The following is a 20,865-nucleotide window of genomic DNA, read 5'->3' as shown; positions in this document are numbered from 1 at the left end:
AAATAAAGCAAACAAAAATCGGCCAAGTGCGAGTCCTTGGGGCTTTGGTTTTGGCGCCCCTAAAGGATGGTGATTTGGCGCCCCTAGAGGATGGCGCCCGTGTGCATTGAACACATTGCACAAATGGTAGCGGGGGCCCTGTATTTCAGCGTTTGTTACCTGTGCAAGGATAAGAAATATACGGGTTGAACAAGGTATAAGTTTTCTCGACATAAAAGTGCGAGATTATTATTAATTGTACTTTAAAGCTTTTTGTACTGTTAATCTCTTATTTCCTCATTTTATCCTAAATATATTACCTTTTTTGGCTATCCAAATCACGCGTAAACAATATTGTTGAAGAGATACCTAAAACCTTCAAAACTATTGTTGTATTCCCGGGACTTAAAGTTTCAACGGTTCGAGGACAAAAGACAGAGATGGACCAACAAAGAAGAATAAGTAAAAGAGAGAATGAGAGTCGAACTAACATAGTTTGTGATGTGATACAAAGTTCGCGTTGACAGAGGACAGCACTACAAGTTACACGACACATCGCGTGTTCTGCCAATAATCAGCGCCTATTGTGGTCATTACCGACCATTGAAACTGCGATACATTCCACTTGTTTCCCAACAAATTATTCACGATAAGAGCCAAATTGTTGGTTTGTTTTAGGATTTTGCTTATTGTCCGTGACAGCTGTTTAATTACGAGTATCAGCTACCTCTTCTACTCCATACTTAGGAGTAAGGGCCTGTTTCACCACTTTCTGATAATGTGCCGGATAGGCTATCCGCAGCTTATTTGACAGATTCTCCATACTTTATCTGTCATGTTAAGTTGTGGATAGACTATCCGGCACTTAAAAGGAAGTGGTGAAACAGGTCCTTAGAATTCTTCACTAAAGTTAATAACCATAACGTATTTCGAAGTAACAAATCTAAAGCAACAGCCTTAGTACGAGTATGATCACAGAATATATATTATGGTATGATAAAATACAAATCTATTAGTTGTATTCTTAACTATATATATCTAATGCATGTCAAGTGATACAATACGAAACCTCGACTCGAAGCAATTCTATTATGAAATACTTTTCTTGTGCCGACGGTTTTTATTTTAAAAATTCACTAATGCATAAGCTTATTCCGAAAGGAATATTTAAACTAGTGTTTAAATTAAGTTAAGTCTTCGCTTCCTGGCGTTATCTTGGCTGTCTCCGGCACAGCTTTGCTCGCCGTGACGTTTTACATCCCGGCTTAAAAATATTTAACAGTAACATCATACTTTTTAATTTCGTATTTTCAGTTGATAAGTGGTTTTTAAAACAAAATTTATTTCAGCAGCAAAGTTTCATTAAAACTTTTGGTAGTGTATTTTTTGTTTGTTTGTTAAGTAGCATTTATTGGAGATAATTATATACCTACAAGCCTACAACCACAAGACTACGAAATGTGGTCTAAGTAGCAGTGTATAGAAAGTATAATAGCAGCCATGACAATCTCATAAACGACTAACGATTCCGACGATAATTTAATCTAGAGTTACGGGTTTTCTGCGTCTAGACGCTTTTCTTTTATTTTCGATAGTATCCTTTATTTCTGCTTCAATAAAGCTTTTATATTAAAGTTGGCCTCGTACTAGGTACGGATCGATAGGACGTAATATTACCTATCCAACAAATAAAATATTGCAAATTCAATCGTACATTTTTAGAGTAACGTTGCAAATGGGAACCCTTATAATTTAGTTAGGCTCGTCAATATTTCACGGGGTTATGCTCGGCCCGGGCGGCGAGAATCGAATTCGGAGACTATCTCATGCGGCCCGCAAACATCGTTATGTTATGAATATTACATATTATATGTAATACTTTATTTAAATTATTATTATGTATTTACCTGAATACTTTTAAATGAGCTCCTATGTTCTGTTCTCATAATCAATTATACAAAAGGTTATGCTAGCCACTTCAGTGGGATGGGCGTTGGGCAAGCTGTTGTCTTACATTTAGATGAGAAGTTCGATTTAGAAGAAAATTCCTAAAAGAGTAATAATAAATTTATGAGTATTATACAAGACGCTGCATTTTTTCTGCGCCGATTATTTGTCGAACGCGAGCCATAGATTTCCCAAGATATTTTTATTTCTTTCCCGAAGTTTAAAGTAACTTCAAACTAGATTTTTATTAATTCATCAAGTCCCATACGCTCACCGGCGAACGAGACACAATAGAATATCTATTGAGTCTCGTTTTCCCACGATCGACGGGTTAAAATTGGTTCAGGAACTTAAGCATGAATTTGAAAGGCAGACCAAAACATTATATAATTACCGAGCCACATATTAATTATTGCCTCGAATAAGAATATTAATATGCACAACCGTATATTATTATTATGCAAACGTCGTTATATGAAGTGCCTTATCCTTTTCTGTTACGTTGGAAAATTTGCTTGGCAGACAAAGATGAAACATAAAACTATAGCGTTTGTATAGGTAATCATTGTGGATATTTATTTAGCAAGAAGTTTACTAGCGAAGCTAAAATATTTGGTTTTTAAATATAGTTTCTAGGCTGTAGCTTGTTGCTGAAAATGATAGAGTCTGAAACCTAAGTTCCAAAGTTACTTAAATGCTATCGAAAGATGAATCTATTAATGATAGGCGAAACAACACTGAAGATTCATATTTTCCTTACTTCGAGCACGGATTACTAAAGACGACCTTCGATTGACAATTAAGCTTGTCACACACAGAGCAGGTAATGTAAAGATGTATATTATAGCACGATACATCTCGATACATCTCAATACATTTTTCATTAGGGAAAGATATATTACATTACCTGCTCTGTCTGTGACAGCCTTAAAATGGTGTATCACTTTTCGAACTTACTGCTAAGTGATAATACCCGAGTAGGACCCGAGTCCGTCGAGCAAGGCAAGAGGCAGGCCACCTGTTCTTTTTCACCTGCATAGGCAATTTTTAACGATTATCCTGATTTCGCTACAATTTTCTAACGGTAAACACAGTTTTTATTCACCACCTGATGGCATGCGATTTTAACATGTGATGCACTCCCACATCGTACCAATATGTCCGACGTTTAATTTAAACTTTCAAGTTTCAATCACTCTGACGTCAATCACAAGCTTAAGAGGATTCCACACCGCCATTTTTTCCATACAAACGTTGTCCCCTGTTTCCTCCCTGGATAATGCTAGTAGAGTTATAATTTTTTTCCTGAATATCTACGGCCACTAATACAATGTCCCTATGTTTTCTTTTTTTTCATAATTTAATTATTAAATAAGATATGAACGTTCAAAAACCCAAAAAAATGGCCAGATTTTCCACTGTGTTCAAACGTCCAGAAAACAGATTTGGATAGATTATACAAAAAAAGCAAAACATAGGAACACAGCTCAAGCCTTTTTTTAATCTTTAATGAAAAAAGTACTTAAATCGGTTAAGTTTTGGAGAAGGAATCAGGGGACAACGAATCGTTGATTTTCTGGATTTTCTGCAGTTGTCTCTATCGCGTTCTGCGGTATAGGCTTGAGGTAAGGGAGACAGCTATAGATATTACACGTACTTTTTTTTCATTTCTCTAGACGCTGTGGTATCCTCTTAATGACGTCACAAACTAAATTAAGAGGATTCCACACCGCCCTTTTTTCCATACAAACGTTGTCCCCTGTTTCCTCCCTGGATAATGCTAATAGAGTTATAATTTTTTTCCTGAATATCTACGGCCACTAATACAATGTCCCTATGTTTCCTTTTTTTTCATAATTTAATTATTAAATAAGATATGAACGTTCAAAAACGCAAAAAAATGGCCAAATTTTCCACTGTGTTCAAAAGTCCAGAAAACAGATTTGGCTAGATTATACAAAAAAAGCAAAACATAGGAACACAGCTCAAGCCTTTCTTTAATCTTTAGTGAAAAAAGTACTTAAATCGGTTAAGTTTTGGAGAAGGAATCAGGGGACAACGAATCGTTGATTTTCTGGATTTTCTGCAGTTGTCTCTATCGCGTTCTGCGGTATAGGCCTGAGGTAAGGGAGACAGCTATAGATATTACACGTACTTTTTTTTTCATTTCTCTAGCCCCTGTTGTATCCTCTTAAGCGCCATTGAGTAGTTAATCATAATAGCTAATTATATTATCGTTGGTCATTGTAGTCTACGTCTATATTATTTTGAGCCGGCTAGTCGAGTTAAAGGCTAAAAGTTTATAAATCTCGTTTAAAACAACTTTGATTCTGCATTTGAGTGTAGTATGGATTTTAAAGACTAGCAATGCAAGATCGGTAAAACCCTGTAAAACCATCCGGTGCAACGTCACATTTTCATGTTGCCGGGTCAAGAAGAATGAATATTTTATGTTTTCAATCAAAAGAAGTTATATGATTTCTAGTAGTACTAATAATTACTGTAGTATGAAGAACTTCAGATTTAAATTGATATCATTTTGTAGAGCAGATATTATAGATTTTTTTGTTTTTTGATTCTTAAAATTATTATATTCTGTGAAAACACTTTCGGCCTACAATATTCACTTGATGAAGGCGCTCTACATGAATATTTTCTTTTGTTTCAGATCATATTCGGGAATTTACGTGCGGCACTTTATTTTACCGCACTTTGTATGTAAATGAAGAAAGAAATACCCTCTACGTCGGTGCTATGTAAGTGAAAATTATATTTTAATAATCCTTTGGGCTTTGTCTTATTTTTACATTTTTATAAAGAAGACTTAGGGCCTATTTCCCTACTTCCTGATAAAGTTTCGGATAGGCTATGCACAACTTTTTTGATGGATTCTCCAGACTCTATCTATCAAGTTAAGAGGGAACGCGGGTGCAGAAGAATTTAAATGAAGAAAAAATATCTTCAGGAAGAGTAAATCTATGCCTCTACGTTTTTATAGATCTTTCAAATTTCTTTCATGGTAGGTGGATTGGCGGGGTACGGGGCATTAATTGTTTGCGATTTTTAAAGGATCATATTTATTATTTATTTGTAAATTAAAAAAAAATCGAACATAGAGGCATAGCTTTAACAGAGCCCAATATTATATAAAAAAATCATTTGTATAGACGCATTGTCCAGGGACAAAACAGGGGAATACGTTTGTATAGGAAAACGGTGTTAGCGTTTCCTCTAAAGTGGTGGGTAGCCTATCCGGCACTTATCAGGAAGTGCTGAAACAGGCCCTTAGAGTTAAGTTTGTATGCCTCACACAACAGACATACACAATTTAATGTTATATCAGTATAGAAGTATACATAATATAATAATATCAACATCTATAATATTAATATTATAAAGCTGAATAGTTTGTTGTTTGTTGGTTTGTTTGAACGCGCTCAGGAACTTCTGGTCCAATTTGAAAAATTATTTCAGTTATTGCCCATTATTGAAGAAGGCTATATTTTATCACGCTAAGAAGTAGCGAAGAAATAGAGGAAAATGTGGAAAAAACGAGGGAAATTATTTGAAAGGGCTTATCTCACGAACTACTGGAGCAATTTTTCTGTTATTTGGTGTGCCAAATAACAGAATTACTTCTTATCTGTGGATAAGAAGTAGATCACGTGAAGTATCGTGAAATTTTTTGTGAACTAATTTGTCTGTGATATATTATTCGTAGGTGATATATCTAATTTACGCGGGCGAAGCCGCGTGGAACGTCTAATAATATAATATTAATGATGACGTAGAGGCATCATTATTTGGTTAGTACGTCATGATAAGAGGTGAGCGACTGGTATTACCGAACGTGATTAATTAACCACCTGATATTGGCCATAAACAGGATTACATTAGCCGGCTAATTATAGTTGTACCTGATTAGCTGGTGCATATGGCTAATAGAAATTATTGTTAAGCTATTAATAATTAATACGATGAAAGATACTATTGACCAGTGGGCAGCTGTGACTACTGGGTCCAATGTAATAATAATTTAAGATATAAAAAAATGATGTAACAGAGGCCTACCCAAAAAAGGTGCGTTCTTTAAGAACTGGATGCGTTTGAGTTTCGACTAATAAGTGTATCTCAAAATCGTGAATTATGAAAAAAAAGAGGAGACGCCTTTGCCCAGCAGCCAAATGCTAAACAATTGCTCAGAACAATCTCAATTATTTCAACTTTAAACAAAAAAAAAACAAGATCAAAAACCATAATACCCCTAAAACTTAACCCTTCATGGGGCCGTGTGACCAACAAGCCATATGGTAGATCCGGCCCTGGAAGTATAGACTACTACCACTAATTACTACCATAGAATACATTATTATTTATACATTGATTGTACGATAATAACACACCCAAATAGTTTTGATACTTTAACAAAGACCGACCGAGAACACAAAAACATCAATTAAACTTTATTGTATGTAACTTTTTGTTTGCGTTGTTTCCTAGCCTAGCCGTAATATTCAATAATTGTATGGTTACTTGTATGGGTGAGCAACAGTATTATAAAGCTCACATGGTAGGGCTCATGTCAATTATCCACGACATTTGTCTCCTATTGATTTTTAAATTGTATCAGCTATCAGCCGGTAAACAATTTTTAAAAAGGGTCAGAAGCATGACGCTAATTTTAATAGTTTTGAGTTCAGTAACCCCGGTAGTATTGTGTCATACATTGTTACTACGTTTTACTATGTCAATATAATGTTTTTTATTCAAAAGCAACTCCATAATTACTAGTTTGTTTTTTGTTTAATTTTAATAAATCCCCAGAAAAAAATATATATTTCAGACTTCAAATAAATATATTACTTATATACTTAATACATATTTATATTTTGAAGTCTGAAATATATATTTTTTTTCATTTTTAACGCTAGTGTTGTACCTCGTTAGTAACTAATTTGAAATCTCTAAGATATTCAAACATTGTAGTCTAGTAAAATGATCCAGCGCACTTAATATTAAAAAAAAATCCCATATTATACACAAATAGTTTTTGACGTGGGAGAGCCATGCTGCGGCACGAATGGGCCGGCTCGACCGGAGAAATACCACGCTCTCACAGAAAACCGGCGTGAATCAGCGCTTGTGCTGTGTTTGGCCGAGTGAGTGAGTTGACCGGAGGCCAATCCCCTACCTATTCCCTTCCCTACCCTCCCTTATTCCATTCCCTTCCCATCCCTAGCCTCCGCTATTACCCTATTCCCTCTTAAAAGGCCGGCAACGCACCTGCACCTCTTCTGATGCTGCGAGTGTCCATGAGCGACGGAAGTTGCTTTCCATCAGGTGACCCGTTTGCTCGTTTGCCCCTTATTTCATAATAAAAAAAAAGTGTCTTTAATTTCTTGACTCAAGCTTGTATCTATCAAGTGGTTTCTGTTACAAATTATTTCGAATAAAGAACCTAAAATATCACGGTAGCTTTACTTAACTCTATGCAAATAACAATCTTATAATGTTTCTTGTTAAATTGAAAAGTTATCGTGTTAGTTTTATGTTTCGTGTTAATGCTACTAATTAACTTTCAAAAGAAGGATCCGGTATATAATAATTTATATTAGAAGCATGAATATTTTGAATACATTCACGACAGTATTTTGTATTTTGAGCAGCTAAGTTTTAGTTACAAATTTAAATTGTTGCTTAATTAGGAACGCGGAAAAAGTTACCTATGCGGTATTTTCTAAGCGTAAAATTCCAAAGCTTTAATTACAAGAATAAATGAAGTTATAAATGAATGCGATATACTTAATATTAATATTATAAAGATTTGTGTTTCTACTTTATCATTTATATATTTAATGTCCGTATTCTACTAGGTATTCAGTAATTTTCCCAAATTACTGAATACCTAGTAGAATACAAGACACTTTCTTTGGTTGAAGAAATCTTTAGTTGGTCTAAAGTGAAACTATTTCTATTTATCTGTTTACCTTAAGGCCATCCCTCGAGCAAACGACCTTGACCATACAATGTCGAGATCGCACCAAAATCCAATTTTGTTACTTATCTTAGTTTAAAATTGACCTAAAAAAATTCGAACAGCGAATATATTATAGTTAGTGAAATTGTCGATCTATTGGCGTGTGTTTAAAATAAACGTAATTTGTAAATACTAGGGAGATAGTGAATGTATGCTTGAATTGAAATAAATTGGTATTACCCACTTTGGAAGCTGATATCATGAGTATAATAAACAAAAATAGAAAATTAGTAACAGGAAAAGGAATGTTCATAAATTATGCTGAAGATTATTGCTGTATGTTTAATTTTTTATTATAATTTTGTAGTTTTCAAATTATGAGTTAATAAGACTCTAAAAAGGTTAAAATACGGCATCTCCGTAGGGGGAGCGCTTTAAATACGGCATCTCCGTAGGGGGAGCGCTTTAAATAATTGTACTTTGAACTTGACTGTTTATGTAATATGGATGTACAGAGTGTAACAAAAAAGTGATAATTATAGCTTACACTTTTATAGTGTGCAAGAGTCCCCTATATGGAGTTGACTGTAAAAGTAGCAGCGCTGAAAGAGTAACCTTTTAAAACTTTTGTATGGGCAAATCCATGACGGTGGGGCGCAATTTTTCGTGAATCGTATGGGTAACATGAAAATCACATATTTTAAAAATAAAAATTGCTCTTTCAGTAGTGCTACTTTCACAGTGAACTCAATATAAGGGACACATATACATACTCTAAAGCAGGGGTTCCCAAACTTATTTTGTCTACTGCCCACTTTGTAAACAAATTATGTTTTAGCGCCCCAATAGTTTCAATTTAAAATGCATCCAGATGAAATAAATCACCCGCCAAACCTCTATATAACGCTCCATTTTTTTTCTGGGTCCCACACCGCCCCCCTTCCGCGCCCACTAGGGGGCGTTATCGCCCACTTTGGGAAAGGATGCACTTTGTTTTGTTACACTCCATATACTTATAGTTGTATAAAGTAAGCTAAATATGTTTTTTTTGTTGCAGGGACCGAATATTTAAGGTGAACATGACCGACGTTAGCCAGACGCACTGTGAGGTCAGTACTGCCATGATTCACTGTTTGTACTCCGGTTAGCTAACTGTAAAGATAGTTCATGACTCACTTTAGCAGCCTGATAAGTCGGTTTCCAGTGATTTGAATCTCAACAAGTCGTTTTATTTATAACTTACTATGTTGTTTTGCCATAAAATTGCCATAAAATGATTTTCCCTGTTTTCCTGCTTTTCTCTTGAAGTTTTTGTGATTTTTTTTTTCTATAGACCTCACGGAGTCCGATATCTTTCCAACGAATGCAAAACCGTGGAAATCGGTTCGTGCGTTCTGGAGTTATGGCGTCAGGAAGGAAAACCCGAATTATTTTTATATATTAAGATTGCATCTTTTATATTAGGTATTCGTTTTTAAAAAAACCGGCAGTATAATAATTATAGTATAACTTATAATAATTTTCAGGCTGTTAATACGAATTTAAACACAATACAATTCAATACATAAAGAGGGGGGGAAAAGGAGGAAAAAGTACTTGTATTGTCCAAAAATTTCAAATAAGACTTTCCTGATTTCTAATAACTAGAGATCGCCCAATGGTCGAAATTCGACCTTAGTTTCAACGACATTAGGATTTAGGACTACTACCTATATTTTGTAAAAAAATATTGACTTAATCATATTTTTTTCAACTCTTGTCTCTGGGACTCAGCTGATCTCAGACTGGCCGTGTAAGCATTGTCTAATAGCTACGAATAATAAAAACTATCTAATAGGTAGTATCTAATTTTACCGGAGGCCCAATCCCCTACCCTATTCCTTCTCTACCCTCCTCTATTACCCTATTCCCTCTTGAAAGGCCGGCAACGCACCTGCAGCTCTTCTGATGCTGCGAGTGTCCATGGGCGACGGATGTTGCTTTCCATCAGGTGACCCGTTTGCACGTTTGCCCCCTTATTTCATTAAAAAAAAAACTATGATTCAATAAAAAACCTATAATCCATTTTTTAATTAGTTACCTTATTGTCAACAGCTTCAACCATAAATAAAAGAGTATATTCGTATGTATAGGCTTGTCACTCAAAAATCTGTCACTTTCCTAGGTGTGTGTGTTAACAAATAAAACATTACACACACTACGTGTGTAATGTTTTATTTGTTAAAAAATGTATGATAAAAGCATAATTTTAAAATAAAATTAGCTCGATGCACACCTTCACCATATAAACTATAACTGTGCAAAATTTCATTCACCTACGTTTCCCAATTTTTCGTCAAAAGGGATACAAAGTTTTTGGCTCACGTATTTTTTATTTATTTATTTAGATCAGGCATGGGCCAAGCCATATTATATATATCGCACCTTCGGTGCAACAAAGTCACAAATAGCCAAAACTGCAAAATCCAGCTAATTATGCCAAATTGTTTCTAAACCATGCCTGTACTTGGGGCAACAAAGACATTCGCGAAAGTTTCTCGAAATTATACTAGATGGCGGAAGTGCCTTTGTGGTTATTGGCGGTTATTCCATTGCGTTTTGGGCCGACAAAGTTTCATTAGTCAGTAGTGTCCCCGCGCCCGCGAGTGTTTGACGTACGTTGGAGCTACAGCCACACAAAGGTATTTATGACCATTTTTATTCTTATATGTTGGAGCAACAAAAACGTATCTGTTATTAACACCTCAATATTTTTTTAAAAATTACAATAATTTTGGAGCTACAACGGCATTTCTTTAATAACCGTTTTTGTTGATCCAAAATTATTATATTATTTAACTATACAAATTGGATCTACAAAGTCATAAACTATAATAATGCTGTAAAGGTTCAATATTATTATTTAAAACTTGGTTATAAATGACTTGTGACTTTTTGATTCCAATTTTTTGTATCATGAGTACTATCTATTTAGTTTAAAAATAAAATTGAGACTTTGTTACCCCATAGGTTCATTTATGTTCATTTTTTTATCAAAGTTGCAAGTAAACCGCATAGTTTTTATTTATTAATAATTTGATGACAATAGTGATGATCAGCTATGTTATTTTCTGAAAGGCTGTACGATGAGCTCGTCACCGAAACTACAATCATGTACCCAATGGATTTCCAACTTTATGATCTATATTCTAGAACATAAAGTTGAAGATCCACGCTGGACCGAAAGAGTTTCGTCTTCAATTTTAATTGATCTAATCAAGGGTTGATCAATTAGATTAACTATAAAATTGAAGACAATTCACAATTTCTTTACTGTTGTTACTGACTTCAGGCTTTTGCATTATAAAAATGTAATTTATTAATAATATTTTTATTCTAGATGGATCTGACTATGAACCACCGCAAAAAAGGTACAAAAGAAAGTTATTCCGACAATCCGTAGAATATCCAGCTCTAGCAGTGGTTCCTTCAATTCTAACGGCGATTCTTCCAGCTCAAATGGCGGTACATCCAGCTCAAGTTCATCTAGCTCTGGCAGTCATTCCAAGCACTCTAAATCTACATTTCGCTGCAAACGTCTTTCTAGTGTGCCAATAATTGTGTATCATAATGCAGTATGTGAGAATATACCAAGTACTGAACAAGGAAGTATTGTTACAAAGTCTAAAAAAGAACCAGAAACCCGAGTCAATGGCAAAAAAACCAGACAAAGTATTTAAAAAAACAAGCATAATGGTCAAGCATAATAACTTCCCATACCGCTTTCGGTGACGGTGGCCGGTTTCATTGAAGCCAGGCCAGTTACGCAGGATTAATTTTATAGTGCCCAAGTATGTGCACAGTACACAAGAGCACTCTCTATTCCGTTTACTCTCATAACCCAGTAGGACAGACGACCGGCACTACTGGTGAGAGATCGGGCGCAGGACCGACTTTTTACACGCCCATTCGGCTCATGGATCATCTTAATTGTCTGACAATCAGGTAATCAGCCTGCATTGTCCTAACCAAACTTGGAAATAACACGTTTCCAACGCGGGATTCGAATCCACCACCTTCGAGTCAAGAGCTGCGCTCTTTACCACTAGACCACGGAGGCGTCAGAATGCAAATTAAAGTATTAAAATGATGCCATTTAATGAATGTCATTAGAATTTAATTGTTTTACGTTACCTTTTATTAGTAGTTGATTTTAGAGAAGAAAATATACGATTATGTTTGATTAAGACACTTTATTTCATTTAAAACATACCTTGTTTGAGTCATTAAACTTAATAACTCCTGGAGCAACAAAGGTATAATTAAGGACACTTTTTTTTGTTATGTCTTTTATTAGATTTTTTTTATTAATTAAGTAGAAGATTTTTACTTAGAAGTATAGCCAACTAAATAAAGAATTAATTATTTAAAGATATCAAACCTACTATGAATAGTTATCCTTAAATGTAGAAAAACATGCGGAAAAAAAATTAAAACCCTTGTCCTGCACAATTTGAAAATGAGCTGTTGTGACTTTGTTGTACCGAAGGTGCGATATGTTATAGTCAAAGTCCGATACACAGTCTCTTCGCGGAAGGACTGGTTTATCCTAGGTTTGGCCAAAGCCGTCAGGCGATCCCCGAAATACATTTCAATTTCGCCCTTTGCCTGAAGTATTTTTAGTCAAACCCAGGAGCTCCTAACTTTTCAGTCAAACGTCGAAAGTAAATTATTCTGTTTCGGTTTTGGCCTAGTCAATCCTAGAAGCGACTGCAAAACTCGGTCAAACGTTGATCTGAACATGTTTAAACAGGTTCATAATGTCTCTCGCGGTGTTCCGACCGATTGTTTTGTCATTTCATGTTCGTTCATTGAGCGTGTAATTGTGTAAAATTGAAGATGAGTGAATCAAAACGGTGTTGTTGTTACTAAAAACGTGGATAAAGAAGCTTTATTAAAACAATTAACATTAACATTAATGCCTCACCATGTCAGAAAAATGATTAATTTGCCACTTTAACTACCTAAGAAATTATTAAAACAATTAACATTAAAGTTAATGCCTCACCATGTCAGAAAAATTATTAATTTTCCATTTTAATTACATAAGAAATTATTAAAACAATAAACATCAAAATAGGCTTGATGACTATTTTTTTTTCTTATTGGTAATTGAAAGACCCTTAAAAAATAGAAACGTTGCTGAAAGAATGACTCTGATAGCTTAAAAATTCACCAAGATATGACAATTCAAACATCTCATAAAATAGACCTGCCCAAAACGCTCCATACAAAGTGCTACGAAAGACTGACGTCACTCTTTCGTAGTTTGTACGCATCGGGAGAGAACTTTGTTCGACAGGTATATTAAATACTGCGTTTATGAAAGTGTTTTCATAACAAAAGTTGCTTTTAATTGCATAAGATATCGAATGGTATACAAATATTAAGAAATTTAATTAAAAAAAAAACGACTTGATTATCCAACTTTGAAGGCGCATAACAAAAAAAATAAAAATGCTATCGAGCTGAAATTTTGGGAACACTTATTTTTCACCGTGATTTCTTTATTTTATTAACAAAATTCGCTAATCTTTGACCTTGTCATCATCCCTATTTTAAAAATGTTATTTTTTTATACCTAATCTTACAAACTAACCTCCGTATATTCCAAAGCATTTATTTATTTATTTTATACTTTATTGCACATCGTACAAAAGGCGGGCCTAATGCCACACGGCATTCTCTCAAAGCATCTCAAATATAAAAGTGAAAATCACGTAAGCTGACCAATCAGGTGTCAGAACTGGCAGAGTTAAGCGGTTAAGACTTGAAAGCTGCTTAAATGATAAAATGCTTCCAAATATACGAAGATAAGACACTTCATACCTATATCGGAGTTTGACTCGTCAAACCCCGATTTAATAAAATTGTGTTTTGACGTTTGCCTGACCAAATTAGTCCCTCCCAGATTTGACGAAAATTGTTTAGTCAAAGGCCGAAAATTTACATTTGTTTGGGCTTTGACTAAGTCATTCAGTCTGACCTGAGGATTGACCAGTCCAACCTAGGAGCGCCGGAGCTTCGGAGTTTGCCTATAACATATAGATCAAAATACCCTTCGTCTAACAGTAAAAACATAACCCTATACTTATGTATTGGTTTAATGATGATATTTGTATGCTATTTCTAATGACACTCTCGATCCTGCTTTTAAACATAATAAATAAACTAGATCAAAAGCGGTCTACACGTTTGGATGCTACGATGATACAGACAGACAGACAGACCAACACACACATACAAAAAGACAGACATGTAAATTTTATAACACCCCTCTTTTTTGTCGATGGTTAAAAACTGTAGCCATCGGTTGTTATAGGTTGAACTAAACAGAACTTCGGGATGTGTTCTGATCAAAGTTAGACCAAACTTCTAACCACTACAAGACTTGAGACTAGTGGTAGGATAGTTTAAATATAGAACCACAAGACCTTGCTGTAAATGTAATTACTAATAATTATAATAAACTAGCTGTCCCGGCAAACGTTTCTTTGCCATATTATAAAGTACTAAATAATGCCCGCCACTCCTTTGCGCCAAAATTAGTTTATCGCGCGGGAACCGTACATTTTTTATATATAAAAAGTATCCTATTTCCTTTCCCGGGACTCAAGATATATCCATGCCAAATTTCAGCAAAATCGGTTTAGCGGTTTGGGCGTGAAGAGGTAACAGACAGACATACAGACAGACACACTTTCGCATTTATAATATTAGTATGGATTTCGCCCATATTATTTTATTGAAGTGACTAAATAAGTATGTCACCATGGCAACGTCCATCGCTACCCCGTCGCACAAACAATGGTCGCCGACAGTCTCGAGTTGTAATAATAATTTACTATTATTTATTCAACAAATGCACTGATCAATATAAAAAGTACCAGGGAGACGCAGACCCACTGAATATGCATATAAATTTGGTTAAAATCAGTAAAGCCGTTTCGTAGGAGTACGTGGCCTAACATTGTGACACGAGAATTTTATATATAAGATTAGTTTCAAAACTTCCCCGATATGGGAGATTGCAGAAAACTTAAAAAATATGCTATAACTTTAGACGTAAACAATTATTTGAATGAAGACAGTGTTCTGAGTGCAAAATCTTTAATTTTAATATGAAGATTCAGAAGTAGAATCATATAAAACAGTACACTATAAATCTTGCGATAAAATCAAAACCTCCTAAAACGTATGCAACTCGTTTCATCGGGGTCATAAAAAATTTAAAACTTTGAACTACGAAATCCACTCATCGATTCGTGGCCTTTTAAACGGCATTGGGCTATAAAAAATATCATTAACAAGACAAAGGCTTCAATTATTACACGTACCAATTTTTAACGTTAAAATATTTATTATGTAGCCATTATTCAGGATTTGACGCACACTTTTCATAGATGTGTCGTTAATACTGCAATCTGCGCCCTCCATCATTGTCATAAAATTGGGGACGTGGGTGGAGTCCCTAATGGATAATAATCAAAAGCACACTTTTTCAACACGTCAATTTAAATTAAATGCAATTAGTAAAGTAGCTGTCCGATGGTCACATTAATATTGTTTACCTTTTACAGCCAGTCTGTCTGTAGTCAAGCTTCTTTATAGAATCGCCGATCAAAATGTATGGAATTGACATTAGACGAAACGAACGTCAACGTCATATTAACGAACGCTTATGTCAATTCCATACATTTTTATCGGCCATTCAATGAAGAAGCGATAAAGAAAAGATCTTGGCTAAAGGGTCAGGTCACCTCTAACACGTACAAATTACGATATTAGCCAATCGCTACTCCTCCATTTTTGGCGCACTTTTAAAGATATGCGAAAGGCATTTTTGCATTAACAATAATTATTATTAGTAGGTACGCGTTAACAATTATTTTGAAGCTCATTATGTATATTCAGAATACTAACCTAGTGTGAACTAGGCATTAGGGAAACGGGCGTGAGACGCACAGAAGTGCTCACAGTATTGTTGGCCTCAACAATTGCTCGGCCTAAGGTCAACAACTCAAAACAAAGGTACCGCGGTGATGAGTGGCATTCACTATTCATGTCAGTTCGCCGCACGGAAACGTTCTGCTTAAATGTTCATGCAATTACATACAAACATACTAGTCATAGTCATAAGCTAACGAGCATTTAATCTTAAGTATTCTTATATTATTAAGCAATGAATAATAATGAGTAAATTGTTTAAGTTCTTATCTTAATAATAATATAATAATTCATTAACATTTGAAAAGACTGATTTCTTATAATATACTACAAAAATTTTTCGTATAAAATAAATTAATTTCAGTCTGTATTTTCCTTCACAAGCTTTTACAAAGTTATCTCTACAATTACTATCCATTCTATATTTAACGGCCATTGTTACACCCGCGCGCTAGCTATTAATTACTGTCAATCCTAGCCATTCTTATGCTAACATCACCACAAAACCACAAATCAAACGTCGGCTTGTTATGTCAAATGTTTGGTAGACCTAATTACATAGCCACATCCTTACATCTCCGACGCTCCGACGCGATTTGCATTACCACATAACCATTCTAAAGTGTAATTTCAAGTACAATGCGTGATTTGTTGTACACAGCGAGACGGGCTGTACCTGGAGGCGAGCAATGTAGCGCAGTGCGTGAGCAAGGGCAAGTCGGAGCCGTACGAGTGCCGGAACCACATTCGAGTGCTGCAGCCCATGGGGGACGGGGACCGCCTCTACGTGTGCGGGACCAACGCCCACAGCCCTAAAGATTGGGTGGTCTACGTAAGTTTTAATGATTAGACAAATTGATTTGTAGGCAAATGGCGGACCCACGTCTTTTGGTCGGGTCATGTCAATTGATTGAATCACAGGCTGGGTTTGATAGAACATGACCAAATTATGAAGGCCGACTAATCTGCCTATGAATCAACTTTTCCGATAGTAGGTACATCAAAGAAATTGATTCGTAGGCACTCACAGATGGCGGACCTAGATGACAGGGGGTGGCTGAGTTTGCTAGGTGAACAGAGTAATGGCAAGAAGCCTAATTACTCTTTTCACTTAATTTTTCGTCGAAAAACCACTTCCCTTTTTAATTATTGAAATTTATAAATATTTGTTTTTATAAATAAATCACACTTCCGAATATGATCACTATAATATCGCTCAGAGTTCTATAACTGACAGATACATTTTGATCCTATCAGTCGCATAAAAGTCAGACTAGACACTAGACTAACAATAGCAACGTTTCCAGCTGAACCTCACTCACCTCCCGCGGCACGAGTACGTGCCGGGCGTGGGGCTCGGGGTCGCGAAGTGCCCCTACGACCCCGCGGACAACAGCACGGCCGTGTGGGTCACGCGGGGCAACCCCGGCGGCCTGCCCGCGCTCTACGCGGGGACCAACGCCGAGTTCACCAAGGCCGACCCCGTCATATTCCGCAACGACCTCTTCGACTTCCGCACGGGACAAAAGAGGTTCAACTTCAAACGCACGCTCAAGTACGACTCCAAGTGGTTGGACAGTAAGTTTTTTTTTTATGAAATAAGGGGGCAAACGAGCTAACGGGTCACCTGATGGAAAGCAACTTCCGTCGCCCATGGACACACGCAGCATCAGAAGAGCTGCAAGTACGTTGCCGGCCTTTTAAGAGGAAATAGGGTAATAGGGGAGTGTAGGGAAGGGAAGGGAATAGGGTAGGGGATTGGGCCTCCGGTAAACTCACTCACTCGGCGAAACACAGCGCAAGCGCTGTTTCACGCCGGTTTTCTGTGACAACGTGGTATTTCTCCGGTCGAGCCGGCTCATTCGTGCCGAAGCATGGCTCTCCCACTTATAAGTGGCGCTGTGATTAACATAGTCAGAAGCGGGCGCCAGTATTGGATGCCAACTCGGGATAAGGACAATGATGAATAATAATGTGTACATTCCGGTAGTATGTAAACTTGTTTCAATCCACTCTGGTATCCAGTAGCACCCGCTTCTGTTTTTAAGCAAATTAGGTACCACAATTGTACCATATTAGTATGATAATAATATTATCAATTCAACGATAACTTAAGATATGTAAATACAATCCTGTCGAGCAGGTGTTGACAATTTAATCATTGTAAGGATACTAATAATAGCGATTATAGATAAAAAACTTGTTCACTAATGAGTTAGCGTGTCAATGACCTCACTAATAAAATATTATTATACAATAGCAAAAGACATTATTTTCGTGAAATCGCATTTAAAATTACTTATTTAACTTTAACATTCATTTTCGCAGTTCGCGAAGTCGATTTAAGATAAGTGATCTTAAAATTAACAAAAATCCAGTAGCAATTTTTTACATAAGACGATAATTATTAATTTCCTTTAAATATATATTTATCTAACTTTTTTGTAATATTGTATTCTTGCAGAAACACATTTCGTCGGCTCGTTCGACGTGGGAGAGTACGTGCTATTTTTTTTTCGGGAGACGGCGGTAGAGTTCATGAACTGCGGCAAAGCGGTCTACTCCCGAGTCGCCCGCGTGTGCAAGAACGACACGGGCGGCAAGAACATACTCGGCCAAAACTGGGCGACTTACCTTAAGGCGAGACTCAACTGCAGCATACCCGGGGAATTCCCCTTCTACTTTGACGAAATACGTGAGTACCAATGATATTCTACTTATACAGATCTGTTACGTTCATACTATTTTCCGGCTTAAATCTCTTCCGAACAACATTGACAAATTTGACAGATAAGTGAAACAAAAGATACGAAATGCCATTTACATAAAAGAGACAGACTAAATAAAAGACGACCCAATTGGGTCGCATTTGAAGCTTCACAACGCGCGCGGTAGTAACATATCTGCTTTGAGTTTTTTTTTTATTATTATATCATTGGTGAGTACTGTCATTTAGCGCATAAACTTAATCCGATGCCATTATGAAAATAATTAAAAGCAATCGTGATAATTGCATGAAGCATATTTAAAGGCACGTTGAGTGCTTTCATAATTATGCTTTCGAGCACATTCGTATGGCATAGAAAAATTAATGTTTAACCTATTTTAAACCGACTTTAAATAGGTGAAGGTGCTCGAGTCTCGTGTGGTTTTCAGTTGAAATTTCTTATTGTTGTATTATCTTCGAGTGGTTAAAATTTTAAGACGTGTGCTCGTAAAACAAAATCGTTTTTACGATTATTTGCCTATAATACAAGTGTATTATAGGCAAATATTTTTCTTCTTAACAGCCTTAAGACTGATAAGAAGAAAATAGTAATTAATAAGTGACCCAAACAGTATTTAGTGATGTATGTAAACATTAAACACAGTCAGGCTGTTGTCACAGTTGATTCGAGATCGTTACACGGGGTGGTTTTGAAGTCAATTAATGCGTAAACATCTAATGTACTTTGGGAGTTGTGTTAAGATTGAGTTGGGTTGTGATTGGGGTTCGATTTAAAATTCAAATATCGACCGCTTTCATGTTAACCACCGAGAACGGGTGTGGCGGCTTAAGATGTGGGTTCACTAACAATCACTTATCGTCAAATATTGTATAAGCTGCATTTAAAATACCTATTATAGAACTTTGATACATGATGTTCTATAAATTGTCAAATGGTAATAACGCCGAACGTAAAGGTTAAAAATACAAAAAAACTATTAAGTATTTTTGATTTTATATTTTTTAACCTTTGCAAGGCAAAAAAAAATCGGCTAAGTGCGAGTTGGACTCGCACACGAAAGGTTCCGTACCATTATAAAGCAAAAATAGTGAAAAATTGTGTTTTTTGGATGGGAGCCCCCTTAAATATTTAATTTAATTTGTTTTTAGTATTTGTTATTATAGCAACAGCAGAAATACATAATCTGTGAAAATTTCAACAGTTATGGTTCTCGAGTTACAGCCTGAAGGCTAACAGGCAGACGGACAGACAGACAGACATCGAAGTCTTAGTAATAGGGTCCCGTAAATAGGGTTCCGTATCCAAAGGGTAAAAACCCTTTGGATACGGAACCCTAAAAACACCTAAGAGATAGTGTATAGGTGTAAAATGTACAGCCTTGCAATTACGATTTCAGAAAAAGACTATGTTTGTCTATCTACTACTCATGCAGCCTGCAGGTAACTCAAAAAGGTGTGATAACACAGTCCGTTTTTCACAGAGAGCGTATACCAGATGCCGGGGGAGCCGAGTAAATTTTACGCCGCATTTACCACGGGGGCCAGCGACGGGCTAATCGGTTCGGCGATTTGCACGTACACTATGGATGATATACAGGAAGCCTTCGCTGGCCGGTTTAAAGAGCAGGTCAGTACATAGGGCCCCGTTACACCTACCGAGTAGAGCTGCGAGACAGTGAAAACAAAGTATTAGATTCTTTTTATTAAATAAGGGGGCAAACCAGCGAACGGGTCACCTGATGGAAAGTAACTACCGTCGCCCATGGACACTCGTAACATCAGAAAAGCTGCAGATGCATTGACGGCCTTTTAATGGGGCGACTAACCCAACATTTTCGATTTTATAATTAATTTTTATACTTGAAAATAAGTCCCGAATTTCATTTTATAAAATTAGATACTACATTATATTTCCAAGAATTCGATCTGAGCAAAAACACGATATCTTAAAAAATTTTCGATAGAAAAAAATCACAAAGATGCATCTAATTTTCACGAATTTTTCATTTATTGCCATAACCGTGCATTGAACTAAGTTAATATTTTAACATATTGTATAAAATTCTATCATTGAAAAATCGTACTAGCGGATTTTTAAAATGTTGTATATTTATCGAGTTATTAAGAAAAAACTAATTTGGCGATGAATTCGCGTCGTCCTTTTTCACCTGGCATATGAAAGACGGGCGTGAGTGTGAAGAAAGAAGTACGATGTTTGATTTTTTGACTAACCAGTCGCCCTCTTAAG

At 36.0% G+C, this 20,865-nt stretch overlaps 1 protein-coding gene across 2 annotated transcripts in view; it reads left to right on the top strand.

Moving 5' to 3' along the window:
- LOC121728689 (semaphorin-2A-like) overlaps positions 1-20,865 on the top strand; it is a 107,581-nt gene that overhangs the window by 64,707 nt on the left and 22,009 nt on the right. For both annotated transcript variants that reach the window (XM_042116919.1, XM_042116918.1), the window contains 6 exons: positions 4,595-4,682; positions 8,961-9,012; positions 16,551-16,721; positions 17,197-17,467; positions 18,354-18,584; positions 20,099-20,244. In XM_042116919.1, the coding sequence (XP_041972853.1) occupies positions 4,595-4,682; positions 8,961-9,012; positions 16,551-16,721; positions 17,197-17,467; positions 18,354-18,584; positions 20,099-20,244 (959 nt within the window). The remainder of the gene's footprint in view (positions 1-4,594; positions 4,683-8,960; positions 9,013-16,550; positions 16,722-17,196; positions 17,468-18,353; positions 18,585-20,098; positions 20,245-20,865) is intronic.

The sequence above is a fragment of the Aricia agestis genome, chromosome 7 (assembly GCF_905147365.1).
Source record: "Aricia agestis chromosome 7, ilAriAges1.1, whole genome shotgun sequence".
Lineage (NCBI taxonomy): Eukaryota > Metazoa > Arthropoda > Insecta > Lepidoptera > Lycaenidae > Aricia > Aricia agestis.
Note: the sequence above shows the minus strand (reverse complement) of the source record. Positions and strands in the feature narration are given on the sequence as shown.